At 35.7% G+C, this 22,975-nt stretch overlaps 3 protein-coding genes across 3 annotated transcripts in view; all 3 read right to left on the reverse strand.

The window, feature by feature from the left end:
- Nucleotides 1–2: 2 nt before the first annotated feature.
- On the reverse strand, nt 3–2,605 carry LOC137401159 (mitochondrial inner membrane protease subunit 2-like). The gene is made up of 2 exons (XM_068087543.1): nt 2,190–2,605; nt 3–859 (listed from the first exon to the last, which is right to left on the reverse strand). The coding sequence occupies exons 1-2, from the start codon at nt 2,213–2,215 to the stop codon at nt 280–282; spliced, it is 606 nt and encodes a 201-aa protein (XP_067943644.1). The 5' UTR covers nt 2,216–2,605; the 3' UTR covers nt 3–279.
- Nucleotides 2,606–6,944: 4,339 nt separating this feature from the next.
- On the reverse strand, nt 6,945–9,826 carry LOC137385808 (arginine/serine-rich coiled-coil protein 2-like). Its single transcript, XM_068072375.1, has 5 exons — nt 9,755–9,826; nt 8,607–8,763; nt 8,426–8,498; nt 8,108–8,290; nt 6,945–7,278 (listed from the first exon to the last, which is right to left on the reverse strand). Exons 1-5 carry the CDS (start codon nt 9,824–9,826, stop codon nt 6,945–6,947), a joined length of 819 nt encoding a protein of 272 aa, XP_067928476.1.
- Nucleotides 9,827–15,032: 5,206 nt separating this feature from the next.
- LOC137401054 (synaptojanin-1-like) overlaps nt 15,033–22,975 on the reverse strand; it is an 81,625-nt gene continuing 73,682 nt past the window's right edge. Inside the window, exons 25-27 of the mRNA XM_068087405.1 lie at nt 17,622–17,704; nt 16,979–17,144; nt 15,033–15,978 (exon numbers count right to left, since the gene is read on the reverse strand). Of these exons, the coding sequence (XP_067943506.1) occupies nt 15,434–15,978; nt 16,979–17,144; nt 17,622–17,704 (794 nt within the window). The 3' untranslated portion in view covers nt 15,033–15,433. The remainder of the gene's footprint in view (nt 15,979–16,978; nt 17,145–17,621; nt 17,705–22,975) is intronic.

Here is a 22,975-nt window from a genome sequence, read left to right on the forward strand (position 1 = left end):
TTTTATATTTTTCGCTATGCAACTGATATTTGCCACCACAAAGTAAATATCCCGATTATCATTTGCATGCCTTCTTTACTTGTGGCAATGTATCAAGAATCGCAAGACACTGCAGCATATCTAAGGTTTGACAAAAGTTGGTATCTGTCCATGCCATACAATGCAAGTGCACTTGAAATAAATACTTAGGACGCAAATCATTGAGAACATAGGCAAAAAAGTTCAATTTTAAATACAAAAATAGAATAATTTTTGTGTCCTTGGCACGTGGCACAAGGTTTAAGAACTGTCATCTCGACCCCGAGCTTGGAGTCGTCTACCAGTTGGAGCTTCCGATAGTAGCCGACGCCAACGCCAGGGCGGAAAAACTATGGCTACAGCTTTACCAAAAACTAGTGCTGCTGGGACTGGACCATAAGTGTTGCTGTCTTTACTTATAGAGTGATTATCTCCTTCGACCCAAATATATCCTTCTGGAATGACTACTGTTCTGTTCTTGTAGCCCCGAGTAACAACTGCTTGAGCACCAGTAGCTACTACACGTTTTATGTCTCTGTCGGTATGAACCCGTGGATTATGCATGGTAACGATATCACCAGCTTTTAGATTGTACCGGTCACTCGATTTCACAAGAACCCAATCGAAGGGTTCAAAAAGTTGTTTAACTCGATTTTGAAATTTGAAGAAGTTTGAGCGGTTGATTGTGTAGTTCTGATTTCCACTTGGAAGATGGGAATTAAGTGTTGGTTGCATGGATCTGCCGACTACCTGGTGAACGCTGTAAGGTGAGCAGGACAGTACAGAGTAACTCGCAAATCCTCCTGCCACAAACTTTCCCATTAAGTAGATAATGGGTTTCCTGCAAATGAAAGTGAGATGGAGCCACAACATTCACATCTTTGCAAAAAGACACAATTTCTCAGTGACTATGGCAAGGAAAATCCTTTAGCACCCTACAATATAGATGTGATTCATTTCAGGGGCACACTGTCACATGCAGAGTTTACCAAATGAGCTTTAGTTCCACAATTTACGTTAGGAAATGCCCATCAACTCTAACAATAATTACGAGTAGAGAGATTGCCGGGTGTAATAACTAATTACACAATTATTGCAAAGTATGGCAAAGCAGTAGATTGGTGCAGATGGTAGAGTGCCGGTCTATTAAGCAGATAGTAATGAGTTTCAATCCCGTTGAAAACAACATTTTTTTTAATCTCAGAGCGTGGCTCCAGACACATAGATGAACATGGCTCTTACTATAGTAAAGATTGTTTCCACTAAAAACAATGGGCACACAAAACACTAAATCTTTGGCCTGGACTGCCAAAAATTGATAGACGATTGAGTTCTTGTGTGTATAGATAATCAACGTATGTAAGCACTGGTTTGTCATATTTAGACTAACAAGGAATTGAAAACACTGGCACCATCATTATTATTGGAAAACACTAAGACAGACACATAAGCATTACCTCCCTAATAATCACACCAGACAAACAAAATGATGAACATTCTTATTCATATAACGGAGAGTATCAAATCACAGCTATTCATACATCCATATGGGATCACTGCTAGATATAATGACCATAAATATTCATGTAAGTTTTACTACACCAGTATTTCATACAGGAATCAGCAGATCCACACGCTTGTCTTTTACAGGTGTCAACCATATGTACAACCATGCCCGGGGCTTCGGGGCTTCTCATCGCTAGTATTGATATCAAAACTAATGCATCTCTAGTGACAGAAATGTACCAGAGAATGTTCAGTTTATCATCATTACATAAGTCATAACATCCAACTATGCAGTAAATTCATTGGACTAATTATATATCTAACAGTCGTAGAATGGTGTTGCTGATAAGAGTATTATTCATACTCTACGTACTATAGCATATAGACTAGATAACAATTATAACATATAGACTAGATAACAGTCATAACATATAGATTATAAAACAATTATAAAATATAGACTATATAACAATTATAACATATAGACTAGATAACAATTATAACATGTAGACTAGATAACAATTATAACATACAGAATATATAACAATTATAACATATAGACTATATAAAAATTTTACATTACGCTGTTTAAATCACTCAGCACCATAACGTAACAGTTATAACATAAGAACATGTCTATATCATCAGAGCCTGACGGACCGTACCATTCCCTCTTGATGGTCTGAGCCATTTTATATGAGCTTCAGCATCCGAGTCAGCATCAACCTTGTTTCAACAGATCAGGGGAACAAGATTTAGCGGTTGACCTAATACCAGATCTTGGGGTGAATTGTTATACCTGTAGACCTGAAGATAATTATACATCTCATGATAAGCGTTAAAAAATTAAACAAGATGTAAGTTGACGATATACTGAATCAAATAAATGAATTATTAAGCAAATAGACTCGAAGCACACACATAATCACATACATAAAATTGGCTAGTTGTAATGATATTTTATGGATAATGAAGGATCAAAGTTAAGTTTTGATTGTAGTTTGCATTTCTTATCAAACAGCTCTATTTCACAAACTATTCGGATTCACTGAACGGTGCAAAATATCTTTGTTGCGCAGAAAGTTTTGAGAAAAAAGCTATACTGTCGGCACAGCGAGTGACTAGAATATTTTATCAAGACACCATTCCTGACACTAGCATTAACCTTTCCAAGATTCATACTCTTAACTAGTTGTTTGCAGGAAAAACCGCTAACCACATTTGTAAGTACCTGGATGCGGTTGCATGACTGCTTCATCCCAAAAGTGCTGCGGTTACGAGGTTACTTTGATTGAATCAGTAAGTGTTATTTTAAAATTACAACCCCGTGTTTGTTGAATTCATATTCTTGCTACGCCTCACATGATAATCTTAAAAAGATGACGCTACAGCATTGCAAACTTTTTGCATGGTGTCATCTTAATCAGTATGATTACAGAAAGGAGTAAGCTCTGTAGAAAATGAAAACTCGGTTGGTGAAACTCATCTGCTAGATGTTTTATTTTGTTTTTTATCTTATGAATATCAAAATTATTGCCGCTAGAAATTCTAGAATATTCTAAACTACAGATACACTAATTATTGAGAGTTTGTACAAATGTATTGAGCTGAAACGGGCTAATGTCGGAGAAAGAGAGAAAAAATAATATTTTGCCTAAAACCTATCGTGATACTGTGAGCAGTCTAAACCAATGTACAAACAATGGTCCTGTGATCTTGGCTAGACATGTCTGAGTCCAGTGGTAAGGGAACCTCGACGACTGGAGACATGCCCAGTTACAGAGAGCAATTTAAGGGTAGATGTTATTCTTATACCATCAGTGACCTTTTTTAAGAATTAAACCCCACCTGTTATTCCAGGTCAGGCATTCTAGATCACTAGCCAAAGATGCTCTCTATTGTCTGCTCTCTTTATAACACTGTTATGACAGAATTATAAACAAATGCTTTGATGAAGTTAACTGCTATATATAATCTTCATAGGCTTGTCTATCAGATTTCAGAATGCTACGACAAATATAAAACGTGATATGAATGTATATGAAAAATGCAGCAGATAAAGAGGCGCAAGCTTGGTAATTTTGTGACATAGGAAAGTTTACTTCAAGGTCTGATAAGTGACAAATGTATGTTCATGACCCACAACAGTAAGGGGCACATTCAGAGTAGATTCTTTGATGATGACAGAGTAATCACAGATGATAGCAACAAACGAATTCTTTAAAACTAATTTAGGGCGGATTGTAAGTTTATTTATAGGTTTTATTCACTAAAATGTCAACATATTAGCTTTAGCCAAGCCAAACCTACTACCATAAAATTATTTACGACATTTATAAAACAATCTCTGGCTGACAATTACATGTTGTATAATAGATTTCCAAGCTAACTAGACCAATAGTATCTGAAGCACCATCTCAAAACCACTATAGCACCTGAACTTCATCAAAAAAATATACTGGCCAGCATTGAAATGCTGTGAATAAAAGCAACATGTCAAGCAACATAGCAGGCCAATTTAGATCCCCAGCCATTTCTAAACCCTCAGCTGCCCATCATTAAGAGCCCAGGACCAATGTACTGTTGAAACTTGAGAGCATTCCAGATCGGAAGTTGCGATAACTTACTGTTTGTAAGAAAAATGTCACTTTGATGCCATGTATATGGTCACAATTGCGGGCTACAATTTACCAACATATGAGACGTACATGCTTGTCTCCACTTTATAAAAGCTTTTATTCTACCAGAGAACATTTTGCACAAGCAGAGCAAAACGGGAAGGGCCAAAACAGCAACAGGTGTATTCAACTTTAGCTTATATAATGTATATGAATAGTATGAAATATATCATAAAACTGGTCACCTACCACAAAAAGTTACAGCAAACGAAAAATTTCATATGGTTCAGGTTACACCTTCAAGATTTTGTCGAGTTGAATTGTTTAGGTTTGCGAAAATTCTCGTTTGAACTTCTGTAAAATAACGCCATTAGACAAGTACTCAAGCCACAATGCTGAATGAGATAGGCAACACAAGGAAATACCATATTTCAAATATGATAATACCATGACTTGCCATGACTTCCTATACTAAATGCTTTTAATGTTAATGAACTGAAAGGGCTCTAAACTGGACACGATAAACAGAGCAACGCAATGTAAAACCGGTACACTTCCATACATAACCTTCCTGACATACAACGCTTGCCTGTTACAGCAAACTCCTCTTACAGGTGCTTACTTACAACATTTTGACCTGCTACCTTAGAGGACATCTTTGAAGAGCTAGTAAAAGATGAAAAGCAGTTTTTTGCCACTATGCCTTGTCTAACACACACTTTTGTATCTGCTTTTGTTGCTAGGTGTTAGACAAGGCATAGTGTCACAACAAACAACAAAAATGAGACAATTTGTATTTGCTTTTGTTGTTAGCTCAATTTTGTTGTTTCTTGTGTAGTAACCAGCCGCACATGTCTAGTTCTGCTAAAGCTCAAGAACCTCAATAAAAAGGCACGATTTTAGCTGTAAGCCGATCTTGGTGAACCGCAGGATTACTATGCAATCTAACCTACAAAACTGTTCCTATTAAACTGCTCGATCAGCATTTGAGAATACTTCCATTGTCTAATCACATTCTGCATGAACCTAAAATATTGATTGGATTCAGTTTAATGGTTGCTACCAAAAATTACACTAATGAGCGTAGACCTTCCACGACTTCTAAAAACATAAGTAAAACTATGCCAAAGTAAGCATATAAAAACACCTTATTAGACTAATATACTAATCAATATATAAATAATGTGCATTTAAGCATTGAGACTTGAAGTGCCTTATAAAGACACAACAAGTGCTAGACTGAAAATAAAGGGCTAAAATGTTTTTAGCCTTGTTTTTAAACATTTTTAGTACAAAATTTCGCTTATAGTGCATTTCTATAAAATAAAAAAATGGTTACTGAAAGCAAAATTCAAGTGCCCCTGTATACGTGACCAAACCGAAGGTAGCCAGAGGCTAAAAGAATTCCCTCAGTAAACATATTTACACTGACCTAAAGTCTGTTTTTAATTTGAGAAAATCTATTATGTTTGCAACACATTTTTTCTTACACGTCTGCTCAAATATTAGCACATTCGAGAGAAAAAAAGGTATTTTTGTCCAATATGCAAATCCTATCCAGTTGGATCTGCAAGAATCAAGTAAAAGCGAAGCAACATTGGTTAGAAATGCAATCGTTGAAGGATAGCACAAAAGTTAACGTATAACGTGAGACACGTTCATATTTCATTATACGAATACTAATTTTAAGGCTACAAACTGAAAAACCACCTTCACCTTTACTGAATGAACGCTGCTAAAGTCCAACTGGGCGACTTCAGCAGTGTCGCTACATGGCAATGCTGATGTCGAGAAAGGCCTTAGATGTTCTACCCGTTTTATAATAGCTTTTATTGCAAAATTGCATTTAGCAATGTTATTAATGAGTTACCGTTGCTTTCTATTGCTGCAGATACTAGTGCTCATATCGTGTCATTAATTAAGAATTTTCTCATGGTGCTGTAAAATACTGTTACTTCATTTTTGCTGCCACTCATTATATCTGAGCTGTCATAGCAGTTTTTTTTAATAAATTTATAGCTGTGATATAGCATCGTAAATAAAGTTTACCAGACAACATTTATTTTTATGATTTGAATGCTAAAGTAATTAATTTAGCCAATGATATACAGCCCCCACGGCCACAGGGCTGTATATGGTTGGGGGGGGGTGGCTGTACATCATTGGTTTAGCACACCGAGTTGGAGATAAAACACGCGTCCTCGTAATACCTACTGGTGTATCCAGTACTTCAAGTGTATTTCCCAGGGTTGGTACTCTGAAAGAAATACCCGCCTGGCTAGGCCCAGATTTGGATATTGTGCCCCAATGGCCCCCAATCACCTGGTTGGTCAATTTGAAATATACCCCCTAAACACTGGGAGTTCTTTAGGGGGCGCCTAGGTTCCATGCCCCGCTAAACATCCAATATGATTCAGAAGCTATAAAAATAATTTCTACTAGGCCTATAGCATATGTATCGCCTATGTATCTAGGATTCTAGGGGAATACCTAATCAGGCCAAGCTATGAGAAACATGGGCTCTTTCACTGGCTTGGCTGTGAAAACCCTCCTCCCCCTAAACTAGCAAATTCACTGACAGTGCCGCATCGTCTGAAGCCCCCCTAAAACGTGACTTTGGGCTGAGCCTAATGGGTCTTTTGGGGGAGTATCAACCCTGGGGTTTATTCTAGTATCATTGCCACACTCTCCCCAATAGAGGCGGGCTCGGCAGGCATCCTGTAGGAGGGCTTCACCTGGGTTGTAATCGACTACACAGGGGGTTGCACCACAGGGCTGGGAGTGTTCATAGGCCCAAATACATCAAAATCTGTTTGACCCTGCATCTCGTGCAGGTCTACTATCAACGATTCTCCTCTGGACCTCAGCCCACTGCTCAATTGTCACCTTGAATGCCTCCGCATTCTCCAAATCCTCGACTGCTGCATCAGGCTTGGCTTTTAGCCTAGCCATTTTCAACATCTTCTGTACCTCCTTATCCTCCCTCTCATTCTCCACCAACCTTCTCTCATATTGAATTCTGCTCAACATTCCATCCCTGGACACCTCAGCTAACAAAGAGCTCACCTTCTCTATTATAGATATTGGTCCAGCCACTTTCTTAGCACCTTCACTTATCTCAGCACGACTGTGATCCCTATCATGCCCCCATTGACGTTTTCACCTCTCTGGTGCCTTAGGCTGTCCCCCTTCTGTCTAAAGCACCAGAGAGGTGAAAGTGTCAATGGGGCATGATAGGGAACACAGTCATGGCTGTCCCCCTTGATTGCCCATCTTTTCACCACTGTCCTTGTGCTAGTTTTTCATATACCTTCCTATTACTGCACATCCACTACTCATCGCTCCTTTGGTTTTAAAAGTCCACAAATCTCAACCTATATAGCCTTTCTCAACCTCGTTCTCCCTGTCAGACTGATTTGTCAGGCTTTGTAACTTTACACCGTCTAAAACGTGACAACTTAATCCAGCAGTAACGGCTCTCAACAAAAATGAATCAATTGGCTTAATACCTCCACACTCCTTAACAGGCTCAAACTTGCTCTCGCATGACGCATTTACAACAGCCAATAATTTCAGCTGGTCCAACTCAGTTATGCCCAAATAGTTTGTTCTCAACCCTTTCACCACATAAACTTCAGCATCCATAGTCCTGTGATTACTTTCCAAATGAACTACCACACTTCCAACCACATTCAACTCACTACTTTCAGCATTTTCTAAAGCTTTTGATAGCTTCTTTAACTATATGTCTAACCTATTGGCTGTTGCCTCGGTTATTATCGACACCTCAGCTCTAGTATCAAACGTAAACTCGACATTCACTCCATTAACTTTCCAATACTGTAAAATTTTCCGGCCTAGTCATTGGTTTTCAGCATATTTATCCCTAGAGCCAGAAAATCTTACCCTTTTACCTCTGCTACTGCCACTGTACTTTTCATCATGCTTATTTATCTCTCTCATACCTGTGCATACCGTTATTGCTGTATCTACTCCACTTATCTTTCACCTCACGAGGACTTTCTCTGCTTCTATACCTTTCCTTACTACTATCTCGACTACCATACCTTTCATAGCTGCTGTCGCGGCTACCTCCTAGTCTAATGCTAATACCTTGTCTGTCATACCTCATTTCTCTACCTTTATCCCTGCAATATTGGGATACATGACCTCATTTCCCACAAGGAAAACATATAATGAAGGGACAACTCTGTATCTCATGGCCATTGCAATTGCAGCAAACTTTCTCGCCTCTACTACTTTCTCCTTATCTAGCGACATACCTTTCCCTACTACTGTCTCTCTTTCTCTCTTTGCTATTGTCTTTAGATGTACCTTCTACTGTCCCTGTTCTTGCTACTCAGGAACATTAGAAGGTATAGGTCTTGCTACATGTTTCTCGACTCCTTGCTTCATACCTACTAACATCACATTCATCACTACTATCACTATAATACTTTCTACCAGCTCTAGGACTACTTCTAGGAGAATATCTGCCTCCTGAATCGATTCCTCTATCACCACCATTCGGGTACTGTGCACGGCTGTCGTACTCTGATACCTTCGCTACCTCTTCACTTTCCAAGCTACTACCTCTACTCTCCACTCTCAAGAACCTGTCCTAATTATTCCCCATCTCACAAGCCCTCAATGCCTCATTCAACATTCCCCAAGTAAAATTGGTATTCTTCATGAAGTTTCTACTCACTTCTCTATCCCTCAACCCCACTATTGGGGCAAACCTTACTCTATCAGCATTATTCACTACCTCGGCATATTTGCTAAAACTCAATTCAATTCATTTAGAACTCTTCATCACTTTCACTCAATGCCCGTTTAGCTGTCAAGAACTTATGCCCCTTCACAAACATGCTTTCTTGCCTATTATAATATTCCTACAAAATTTCCACTGCCTTCTCAGAAGTGAAATCTACACCATCTACATGTAAATCAAACCCTGCACCTTTTAACACTCCTGCACCACTGTGCCCAATAGCTCTCAATGGCGGCACCAACTTAGCTGTACCTCTCATAAGACGTCTATTACCACCTTCATAACCTCTCCTCTCAACTGCACTTTTGACAGTAAATTTTTTTTTCTACAAATTTCTCTCATAAACTATCACTATGCTCACCAAACACAAGTTTCGGATAACTGGACTCTTTCACGTCACAACGCAATTCTTCACCAACACAATTCACTCTCCACCTCCTCTTTTTTTTAATTCACACAATCTCCTGCACGAATAATAAATGTAAACATCTCACCCTTATCTCTTAAAAAATAACACTTCACAGCTGATACACCTAACAGCTGCAACAACTCGCCTCCACAGCTCGTCTCCACAACACTACACCACCACACGTTCCCTCACCTGCACGCCCGTGAAAAAGAACTGTCAATCATCACAACACCTCTAGAAAATTTTCGCAAACAATAAAAAAAAAGGTTTTGTCGACTGCGCCATGTTGTATAAATGAAGGCTCTCACATGAGTTTAAGCAAAGAAGAAGGAGAACAATCCATCTTCTGTTCCACTTCCGTATATACTACCCAATACTGCCTAATACTACCTAATCTACTAGCTTAACCCACCAGCTTTATTCACTCACCGTCATTGCCACAACCACACGCAACCGCTTTGAGTTCAGATGCCAATATAGCCTGAGCATCACAAATCCCATAATACAACAATGTGAACTAGTGAAAATTTTTGCTTGAATTTGTCTAATTTCTCCATCGAGACAACTTACACACTTTGAAATTTACAATCTTAAGCTATTGCAAAAACAAAGACATAAAGGTTTATCTAACATTAAGTCATTAAGTATTTGAAATACTTGATCATGATAGCTCTGATTCAACTCTAACTTGCCTAATCAAGCGTTGGGTTGGTAAAATATACAAATACCGAAAAATACATTAATAGTTTCAACCAATGAACTATCCAAATACCCATTACATACTCATACATTAAATACCCAATAAATACATACAGTATGCCGCTAGTTAGTTTTCTCAAATGGAGTTGATAGGTTTATAGCCTAAGATATAATGTAAGCCTTTATATGCTATATACCTTTTTAACAAGCTTATCAGGACTTTTGTGTCAGTGATCAATTGCCCATAAGAAACCAAACATAGGTAATAGTTATGGTAAGCTACGTAATAGAACAATATTGCTAGCCTAATACCACTTTGGTCGTTTCTGTGCTTCAACAAGCTCCTTAAATGAAAGTTGCCATATGAGAGGTTATAATATATCTAAGATATCTTTAAAAATTAGGGTTTTTAGGTATGGTCAATATGTATCCATGATTTTTACGCTGTTAAGATTTGAGATGACAAAGAAGATTAGAATTTGATCTTCTTAATCCTTTATACTATAGCATTCAAAATTCGCTATTTGTACAGAAAAGTAAAATTTGTTAACAAGTTCTTACAAATTCTATAACTAGCTAAATAATACGAAAAGGTTATGGTGGGATGGTATACCCTCATAATGCTTAAATAAGTTGGTGAGTACTTCTATTGTCTGGTATAATAATACACTGTCACCATCATAATATTCACGCAAGTTGAATTTGTTGTTTGTCACACCTGGCAGATTCCATTTCTTTGATTAAATTGTTACAGCAGTCAGAATATATATATTCTGACTGCTGTAACAATTTATATTCTGCTGACTGTTGAATATATATACACAGACACACACGCATATATATATGTATATATATATATATTTGAAAACTTATTGCGAAAAAAGTAAACTTTTAGTATTTGCGCTACAAATTTGTTTCGCGCGAAGCACTCAAATTTGTAGCGCAAATACTAAAAGTTTACTTTTTTCGCAATAAGTTTTCAAATATTCCATACTCCACTAATTATCTTTTAGGTTTTTAGTGTAGAGTTCTCTTTTTATATGCTTTTACACTTGCTTTTAGTTAATATATATATATATATATATTAGGATATTAGGCTTTATATAATATAAACCTATGAGATAAAATGTCTCATTGAATATTTGAGGCTTGAACAAAGACATTTGCTTGTAGAGCAAGCCTCGCGTGCAGCCACAAAGTTAATCTAATAAACCGAATATTAAAACTACTAACTTAGCACATGGGATGAAGCTCACATGATTGAGTTGATAAAAATACATTTTTCACTAGAGCTAACAGCTCTGGGAAAGGTTTGCAAATATTGCAAGTTTTATTACTAGGTCAAACAACATTACGTACATCGTCCAATAATAAACAAAAGTTATTCTCACTAGGCTGAAAACTAAGCACCAAAAAGTAGTTAATGCTAGTTTCAGGTGGAAGATGGTGATAATTTTGAGCAGGTAACTCGGAGTTATCGTACAAAGAAAGATAACTTCTACTACAACCTAGCACTTTGACAGTTGAAGCAGATGAAAACTGAAATTCCCCTACTATTTCTGTACAAATATTTGACAGGTACTCCCTGTAAAAACTGTGCATGTAAGTCAGCAGGGTTTAAATAAACTTGGAGCAGGCATTGAATCATAAGAATCATTGTGGTTGTCGCATTGGGAAAAGCTCCAGTCAGCCGCCTGGCTGCTGTGTTGCACAATAGTTCAATTATTCTGGTGGACAATCTGCTTTCGTAATCCAATCTACTTCATGCCCTTACCAATAGTCTATAATTCGTACAAGCTGCAAGTTAATAGAGCAAGCACTTTATTTTGTTATGCTGCAGCTAGTACATATAGATGTGATATTTGTAGCAATCAGTTTATATCAAAACTATTTTGGGAGCTGCATCGATAAGCTATTTACTGATTCATTGTATTTCAGGCGTGCATGTGTTATCATGTTTGCATACAGATGTGAGTTGTTACCTAATGCTACTGCAAATGGATAAACCTTCAGTTTTCACCAACACCACTATGTGCCAGATTTTGCATGCTTTTATATGCCTTAACATACAAAGTTATTCTGCTTTGATATCTGCTCCATATGTATAAATTGCCATATATTGGAGCTTATGTTTTTATAAAAATATTGTATTTTGTTTCACAATCCGAAAATCATGCAATGTTTTAATACTTCATATGTAGTATTACAACAGATGCATTACATTGAATCACATGATTGCATATAATTTAATGCACGCATTAAATTATAAGTACAAATTACATTATTAAACAATTATTAATTATTGTTTTTTATTGTTACTTTTCCTTTAAAATGCATGAATGGAAATGTAGGTTTGGCAGAGTGCAGGTTCAGTGGTAGAGTGAGTGCTCGAAGTATGCAGCATATATTACTCTCTCATAATAGATATGAATTATATTAGCTTTATTTTTTATTATTACATGTTTTAGCTTTAATGTTTATCAAACTTTTTAGTTACAAAATTTCAATTTGTCGAGAAATTTTGGACATTGTTTGAATGCAATTATTTCAAATGCCGATACAAATACTTGGTCGAATTTTATGCTGGATGTAAAAAAACTGTATGCAAAAAAACGATCATAATTCGAGGTTTGCCTGTAACAGCATAACTCTATGAGCCTTTTATCAATTTTTTCCATAAAATATAGCTTGTCTTCTGAAGGTGGCAGTTTGATACTAAGGTGGATTATTACCATTGCCCATCATCTTTTCTCTAAAGTTTGAAATTATGCTTCTCCTAGTTGAACTACTAAAAGATGTTTAATCAAGGAGATATAATTATATTATAGTTTTTGATTCAGTGAGCCTGTGAGGTTTCTGTAGTCTTTGGCATTTGCTTGCTAAAGTAATCCCGGTCTAGCAACCCAAGTTTATTGTGCAGGAAAGTCGCCTGCACACATGCTTGCTTCTCTCAACAGTTATGTAACAACCCATCAGTCCAACTCAGATATTTACCTATTATGAGCGGTAAGAGTTGATTGCAAGCTTCAAGAGTGCCTCCACAAACCGGTAAACTACTCGAGGTGTTATTGAACCTACAACCTTTAAATTATTTAATATTGGTATTTTTTATAAAACCAAGTACAACACCGTAAATAAAATAATGGAAATTAATATTTTAGCAGTGAATAAAGTGGCAATGTTTATGTAATTTCTCTGTAATTACTGCTGCGACTCTTGACTAAGGCATAATAAGGTAACAATGAGCAGTAGTCTAGCTTTGATTTTTTGATAAATCATTCCTATCATAACTAATCACATTGTATGCAAGTAAGATTAGTAGAGAAGTCTTAATTTACACTCTTTTGAAACGGCTCTGTGAATTTTAAATACTTGCTTGTCAGACAGCTACTAGACACGTGAATAGGTGCGTTACAATGTGACAAACACTATAAATAAAAACAACATTGATAAAATATTGTTTCGATATTTCAAAATACTTTATGAGAAAGTACCAAAGTGTAGTTCTGAAGTTGGACTAGTAAAATAGAATTACACTTCTTGGTAGAGTTTTTATTTGTTGAAAAAAAATTGGAGTGCATGCTACATGAAGTTTATTGTATAGCAGGGTTCAATTTTTAATCTCTCACCATTTTGTATTTGTTTGAATAATTAGTGTAGAACATTATATTCCTGTAAAGCAGTATTTATATTATATCTTGGCTGATTACTTGGTTTGAACCAGTTTCATAGTATGCCCAGCAAAACTTCAACAGCACGCCTAGTTTTTATGCAATGGCATGACCAACTCCTTTGGATATACATTTCACTTATTACAATTAGAAAAAGTCTATTGGTAGGGCTCATATCGTTATGTTTATTAGAAATAAACATCAGTTTTATTAAAATATTTTCATTGGTAAAGAAATAATTACACAACAATAATCAATGATGATCAACAGCTGTTTCTTCTCATAGATCTAGGAGTCAAAATGTCTGTATATCTGTATAGGTATATAGTTCTCAAATGGTGAGACTGCCTGGCCTTGTAGATGAAATCTCTTTATATTCACCAAGGTTTGTCTTTTTTGTTGTTGATCTAGTTGTTATAGTAGTCATATGGATTGTCCATCAGCATTCTTTTACCAAAGCGAAACACTCCCTTCGTTTGTGAGCAAGAACAATGTTTTATCAGAAATTCATACCCTGCAACGCCGTTACACGCCTCTGGACAATAGTCGTAAAGCTGATCCAAAATTGAAGCCGAATAGATACTTGTGGAGAACATGCATACGAGTGCCAGCGATATCAGATAAGTAAACTTTGCCATCACTGCAAATTTGAATGCCAGAGAGAAGAGAAGTTGCTCGTATTCTATACACATGTAGTATTGCTTTTCTTCCCCAGCGTCCTTGTTTATATATTGGCCTGCATCTGATTAATGTCAAGCGTACCTGAATAAATGGCAGTGACTATTGCCACTATTAATCAATTGCGCATCACTGCCAAGCTATGATTACACCACGCTTAGTTTAAACAAACTATCGAGAAACTCTTGACATTCAGAGTGTTGATAACAGTGTTTTAATGTTATCTATAATAGTTGTTATATATGGGTGTAAGTAACTTGAATGTTTGCCATCCTTAGGTCAATGTTTATCACCAAATTATTGTATTTGCAATTTTAATCATCAATACGCATGTTTTGATCCTCTTAGTTCTGAGCACATCTATTGCTTAAATGACATGATTTGGAAGTTTGTATATAGTTTAGATAACAAACATACATTCAGGTTTTGCTGACCGTTTCCATCTAAGTGATACAAGGCCTTGTAACAAGTTTGTATGCACAATTGTATGGCTATAAGTATTTAGGGTCCTAATATAATTTGTGTATTATTTGATTAGCTTTGTTAGTGAGACTTTAATTTCCTTCAGTCTTATATATTTGCTGGCAACAGGAGCTGACAAATGTTAAATAATATAACAAAAATATATGCAGACTTGCTAACATAGATAGTTACTAGAAAACAAATTTTGCATATTTGTATTCATTGAAAGAGAACTGGAAGGAAAAGTGAACAACAAATCTCACTATGTGTATACATAATTTAAGTTCAACATTTGGCAGTAACTAGAAAAACGTCACAAAACTAAAATCTTAAGTTAAGTTAACAATTCTACAGTTACAAAGCAATTTCATTGAGATTGAACTGATATGTTGGAACGCTTGCAACAGGAAATTTGACGAAATTTTCTATTCTTTCGTCTGCACAGTGAATGACAAAAATCTTATAAAAATAATTCATTATTAAGTTCTACTAGTAATAGCAACAAAACTTACAAAAAATATGAAATGAGCTCTATTGACATAAAACATGTGGACAATACATCTTCAAAAATATTAAAATTTTCTAACTATAAATAAGCTTACAACATGCGCCTTTGTGGAATGGGTGGGCGAGTGGGTTTCATTTGACTTTTCATTTCTTCAGCCCTAGAAGGTATTGGTGGAGGGGAGGGTTTGGAGCTCTTTGTCACAGCGACTCCATTCCTCTCTAGACTATCTGGCAAGTCATTTGTGGCTGGTATGCAATGTAATACACCTGTTTGTGTTACGTCTTTTACTTGGACGTTAGTCTCTGAATATCTCATTGGAATAGGTGGGGGTGCCTTCTTTGGTTTGGGACTCGATTCCTTTCCATCTAAACTCAAACTAGGACCTGAACTAGGACCTTTTACAAAACTACTGCTATCAACCGAAGCCTCCAGTTCTCGTGGCGACCTTCCGTTATCCAGATTATGATTAGCTACATTAAGATCTTTGGGCCTTGCAGGTATCGGAGGGCTTTTTATCTGTTTTGTTGTCCCTTCAGTTTGCGTTGATGATTGATGAGCAATAGTCACATCCTCAGGGGTGGGAAATAATTGAGTGTTTGGTGGTGGGGGCTCATCTGGTGTTGTATTATCTATAGCTAAACAGTAATTACCATGGTCAACTGGGGAATACACAATGAAGTCATTTCTATTGCACTGCACTATAGATGATACAAAAACTTTATATGTTTTTATTTGTATATGGTTTTCCTTGTATAGACCTTTACCTTGTCACATTCTAGTGCCTGACAAAACAAAATAAACTGTCCCATGTCATAAATGAATTTTGTCATACTAGCTACGGGCTCAAAGTCATTTGAGAAGCCAAATCTTAAAATCGCATTGCAAAACAGACTTTCTGTGTTAATAAATATCAAAAGAATGTTGTCGTTTAGCTATCTGTTTATCAAATTTCAAAAACCTTACTTTCAATAAACAATTTCTCTCAAACTTAACAACTTATAGTGCGTGAACAAATATGGTAGCAAACTACAAAGTGAAAGGCACTAACAAAAATGGCACAACATTAATAACGATGAAACTTACCAGGCTAAAACTCTCATCTACAGCAGATGTTTTTATGTCAATTTAAATCAGAGACGAAAGACCATTCAGCAAAAATAAATCATCGATTCCAAATGATAATGTCAGACAAATAACAGAACTTGTAACAGCCTGGCCCAACTTGGTTTTTTTCAGGGCCATCCATTCTTAAAGAGCCTCGTCTTAATCTACTTGACCAGTGTAATTAATAAAAATATGTGTTGTAGTGTTTTATTTTATCAATTTTCTAATGGCTCCATCACCCTGATAAGCTGGCCAAGCATTTTAGATCGTTATTTTATCCTATTGTAGATGTCTTATAAATATCTTGATAGCATAAAATGCTGTGGACAACCCTGAATATTTATTGAATAACTACAATCACCTTGCAACACAGAAAATTTCTATCACGGATTCGTATTGCAAACAGAGCAATACAAAGGTCTCTTTATATGACCTTTGTATTGGTCAGGAAGGGCAATACAAACCTATCAAGATAGTGAAATTTATAGGCATTCATGCATCTACGTGTTAAATACAACATACAATACTGACCTGAAGTGCTGCCAGGATTGATATCACAAGGTGGCAGAAGAGGAACTGGCAGGTCTGTTGACTCGATGGACTGCCCCATCATGAAAGCATCGATCAGCTTTCTTGCATCCTCTTCGTTCTTAGCTCCAGAGTGAGAAACATTTGTGGGTGATCCTATAACACTTGCCTGTAAATGGTTAGTTATTAAAAGTTAGCAATCTACATACAGTAGTAGTGGCTTACATACCTGAGGCTTGATTTATAATTCTCGAGCCGTACTAAAATTATGAACTGTTACATCAAAGACGATATAAAATTGATCTAAAGTTATTCATTGATGAGCCTACAGTTAATCAAACACAATTTATCATTAAATGCTGCAAGTTGCAGCCCACAAAATATACAGGATGTTGATTAAAAGCTCTTTTTATTATATTGTTATGACAACAAACAAAGTTTAATAATAAGCAAAATGTGTCAGCTTTATGAATGCATGTTGCTGCTCAGTTGAATCCGAAGTGATATTATTTTATTAGCTAATGGGGCCCATACGCGAGCCCCATATATTCTTGATAGTAATTATCTGTAGAACAAAAACACTGTGGAAGAATTCAATATACTAGAAAAGCTATATTGAAAAACATGAATAGGGACATCTAAGTACCATTCTGCTTTTGGGAATGCTTGATGCAGTCTCTCTTCTCATAGTGACTGGCTGTAAGGGAGAGATGCTGTGTGCCAATGGCTCTAAAAATCAAACAATGCTGACTTGGATATGGAATGTTATTAGTCATTCAATGAACTAATTGTGGTTAGAACTTATAATTAGAACATGTCATGTATTATTACTTATTATAGAGCAAAAAGACCAGGTTTATATTACTATCTATAGTTTTCTTGCGGACGCATGAGCTTTACTAAATCAGTTGTATGAGGATCTACGCTGCGAATTATTCCGTAAATTACTTGTTGCAAATGATTTACAGAATGAAAATGCTGTTTGACCTAGTTTGACTACAAAAGACAATGTCGTACTGTAGTATAAAATAACATTTCATTTGCCTATTAAATATATTGCGGTAGAAGTTTTGTACTCGATGAAAATCAAAGTGAGGTCTGCCTTGAAGCACAGTTGTGGTTACAATTAAAAGTAATCACATATTAGCCAGAACCAACCTTTTAAAACAAAAACTGCATTCAATTTTTATGCATTATGAACACCTTTGCATATTATGTATCCAATTGTCACTGTCAAATCTTTCACCCGCCCAGTGATTCTACCACAAATATGTAATTATGTAATTGTGATGTAATTATTTAATATATGTAATACATAATTACATGACAATTTGATGTGAATTTTTTCAGAAATTATTTTATTACTGTCTTGCATATAAATTAATAGTAGCATGATGGCTAACAATCACTATTTGGAAATCATGTCGGAAACCATTTGGCTCCTTTCCAACTATGCTTGATCATGCCTATTTTTTGCGAATAAACATATCGAACTATTGTTGGAACTTGAAAAACTTTAAAGTCAATGTGAGAAGATCCTGATGAAAAAGGGTGGCCATTTCAACTATTTTGTTATATATGAATGTGAAACTTCAAATCATCAAATATTGCATTATAGCCATATGAAGTGCCATAGGCTGGACATCAATAATGTACATATTGAACTCACATGCGATCAAACCTAACTCCCGATTGTCTTAACAGACAGACTTTAAATGGCCGATGTAAAATTCAAGCAGATATTTGACTCCGCACCTCAAGTAATTTCCAAATATGATTCTCAAAGTATTTTGAAGCATCCAAGTTTTATAAGTACATAAGAAGCTACAGGTGAGAATTTAAAATGTAACAAAAATATAAAATAGTACATAAGCAAAGGTTGTTTAAACTTCACTTTACTTTAAACTTTACTTTTACACACTTCTTTATATATTTATAATGCATTTGTTTTTTTGATACGCGTAAAGATCGGCAGTATTTATTCAGGAGTTATCATACCATAGGTTTTTGGGCTGCAGAACGAATTAAATGAATCAAACACAGTCTATTATTATAAGTATATGGGTCGCGGTCACAGAAACCATGGTTAAGTCGCAAATCACGAAGTTGAGTTATCCGACTTTGAAGTTGCACTAACTGAATTTATAATATTGGTAACGATTTTTGTAACACATGCATCTGGACCAATCAAAGAGTGATCTTTCTGAATCTGAAGTCAGTTTAGCCAATAGAAGTCTTTAACTCTCGGAAAAACCCCCTTAAAACCGTTGCTATGCTAAACAGGAAGTTCTGAAAATGGCATCTGATAAAGATAATCGTTTCTTTTTTGCCGATTTTAAAGATAGCTTTGATATTTTGGACACTTATAATGAGTACTTTGGTATTCCAACTGATGTCAAAAACAGTGAAAGTAAAGGGAATTACAATGATATTTTCTTAACAATTCTTACAAGCTTATTACAATATTTAATTGTAAGAATAATTATTCGATTTTATAAGATTGTTTTCAGATTTAATTTTAAGAACAATCATTCAAGTTTACAAGATCGAAGTATATAGTGATCGATGGTGTGCAATATGTTACTGTTGTCATTTTTCTAAAGATTTTGTTGATGATTTGGCTGTGCCCAATATCGCGATACTGCCAGGCCATTTTTAATATCTGCAAAATTAAGTAATACGTTTTTTTTTTATAAATATAAAGCTATTTCTGTGACAATTAGCTAAAATCTGTTTAGATTTTTAAATTCAGCATAATTTTTTGAATATAAATACAGAAATCTAGATAAATATCACAACTTCTTGATATTTGTTGCTATGACATTTTGAAATGTAAACAAAATTTTGCATTGGTTTTTGTTTCTCAAACTTTAACACCAGTCTTCTCGGAACTATGTTTTCGCACGAACGGTAAACGTGCATTCAGTTTTTTGACCATAGAATCTGCTGTAATTAAGCTAGAATCAAAAATTTTTTTTGCAAAATAGCTGTGAGAAATTTCTCCTTCTGCTAGTGTAGAAAACTCTAAATCTTATAATCCCGACTTAACCATGGTTTCTGTGATCATGACACATATATGATCGAGTATATATGAAGTTTTAGCATATGAAGCAGATACTGAAATGAATGAAATTCGTCTTCGAGGTTGACTGTGCTCTGCTAACTCCCACATTTAATCAGGAGAGATAACTTCAAGCATTAGGTATCTACACTTCAAACATCCTAGATTTTCTCATTCGTATTAACATGTACAGATCCTCTAGTCAGGCGAATAATTTCAAGGGTTGTACATGTATATAACAGCTTAAAGGTTGACTTGCAACAAAATTCACATTACAGTTATTTGATATCAAAAGATTCACCATGTCTTACTCTGTTGTGTTGTAAGTGCAAAATATGATTAATGTGATTACAAGCTCTTAAAAGCTCAAAAACGAACAGTTAATCGCAGCCACACGAGACCCCCGTAGTTTGGATTCGCTTTCCAAAACGGCTCGAATGGGACATAGTTCTTACAGGATGGTTTCTGTTTACACTTTCATGCAACCTCATTCGTCGAAATATTTTTACAAATATACTTCACACATTCAATAAAACCATGTCTATTGTTTTTACGCGTCTGTTTTATCGTCATTGTAATGCTGTCACTTTTAACAGTGATATCTTATAACTTACCGTAAAAAATCGTTAAACTTTTTAACCTTAGCTCGAAGGAGTACATATCATTGTCTGATAATCATGACGAGCCTGTTGGTTACCTGTGATAATCGAAAAGTGCTGCAAAAATTATTTGCGAAATATTGGGTCACATGATCAAATTACGACTTGACGATTGAATAATGCCGAAACAAAACTGTAAAGTAGCGAGCATCTATATTTAATACGGGGACTTCGGTAAAACCCGAAGTGTTTGTCATAAACTAGTGCTACGATATGTTTTATAGTGAGCTTTTTATTGGCCTTTCAATACACGTGAGAACATCACGTGACAAGATGATAACCAAACTGTAATGACTACGTCAGATAAATAAACAGACTCCAATCTACAGCGGCTTCTCGTTTTTGAGCTTTTAAGGGCTTGTAATCACATTTCCACGTATTTGGCACCTACAACAGAGTAAGACATGGTGAATCTTTTGATACCAAATAACTGTAATGTGAATTTTGTTGCAAGTCAACCTTTAAGAATAACAATAGTGCAAGCTGCACTAGAGTCATTACATAGAGTATGCTGGTTTAATTTCCGTGATGCGAAATGATCGAGACATAACTTCCGGATGGACAAGCAGAAGTGGGCTTGCTAGATGCAACTGCAACATTCGCGAAAATTGAAAAAGCTGATCAATATGATCACATGACACTGCGGCTTATGTAATGATTAGCAGGAAATAACGCGTGCATCATTCGCTGAATGCGCTTCTATATTTTAATTTGATAGCTAGGCTCACCGAGATCGATAAGTCCTATCAACAAACTTATGTGTACATTTTGAGGTTTCCAAGCTGCTCGACTCATCAGATAAAAAGTGAAATCAGCGTAATGATAAAAGTGGATAGGCTTTGGCAGTGCTGGGGAGAGGAAGAAAACTATCATCATTTACATAATTCCATATTTGAAGATTGAAAATCAATATCACTCAAGTCAGACTAATGCATCATCATATTTCATTTTATCAGACACCTGCAAGCCATAGATAAAGCACATAATGTACGCGTAGAAATAGACTTATAAGATAGCATTAGAACTGATATTGGAGTCGTGTCAAGTGAACTTTGCATAAATTATTGACAAATAGGATTCACAATCTAAGATTTCAAGAGGGTTAGGTTCATTCAAATCTGTTTGGCACTTGATTTATTATGAAGACCGCAGAATTGTCGATGCCTGTCATACACTCAGAAATGGCTTCCATAAAATAGCCAATATCTCACTACAAATTATAGACCATCAGTCTTGCTATAACCCACCAAAATTAGCATTCCACAGATCTGTATTTCTTTAAAAAATCTATATGTACAAACATTTGGAAGTTTTATTCCATTTGAAGCTATTTACACATATGCAATGCGTATGTGTAAATACATATGCATTGCATTTATTAGTGGACAATGTGGAAGTATTTCAGGGTATACAATAGTTGTGCCTTCTACAGATTCATTAATAGTACAATTATAATACACATTATCAAGCCTTTGTTTGCAATAAAAACCTATTTTTACTGATTATCATTTTATTAATTTAGTGTTTACATATCATTTAGGTTTCTGCATCTAGTTTTTAGATAATGTATTTAGTTTAATTGTAATCACGTGAAGTATTTATCATTGTTGTTAGCATGTGGAATGAGTCAAATGAAACACAATGTATGTCTATAGGAATATTTCGTTGAACATATGATGGGTTTGACGAGCCAAACAAACGTCGAAACTGATTAACAATAAATGTTGAAGTTGGACTGTATTTAAAAAAAAGATGAAGCAGATTTTGATATTTTTGCTATATTTTATTATACGTACTATATTTGCTGTTTTTACTATCAATTGTTTTAGCAATTGCAATTGGTTGAGATCAGGGGATGCGTCCAAAAAGCCAATTACCAATCACCATATCAATGATGCAGCAAACTAGATAAATATTTGCTGTAAATACTGCAAAGGTGTTCCATGTTATCCATTCTTTTACACACTAATAGTTGTAGTAGGTTTGCTACAACCGATCATTATCAGACACCAATACACCGGCTGTCTAGGGAGCTGCGAGAGAATGTTTGAGCAGAATTATTCAAAATTTTGAATGGTAAGCACAGGTGGTAGTGTGGTTGGCCGCTAATCTGAATGTTGTGAACTTGAATCCTGAACAATTCACATTATTTTCCCGATCGCCATCCATGGCGACGGTCAAATATGGTTCTCATTATCAGAAATACTAGCTATAAAATGATATGTATATTTAAAAATTTCCAAAGAGTTTGCACTGCACACACTCACACTGTATGACGTG

The sequence above is a fragment of the Watersipora subatra genome, chromosome 1 (assembly GCF_963576615.1).
Source record: "Watersipora subatra chromosome 1, tzWatSuba1.1, whole genome shotgun sequence".
Lineage (NCBI taxonomy): Eukaryota > Metazoa > Bryozoa > Gymnolaemata > Cheilostomatida > Watersiporidae > Watersipora > Watersipora subatra.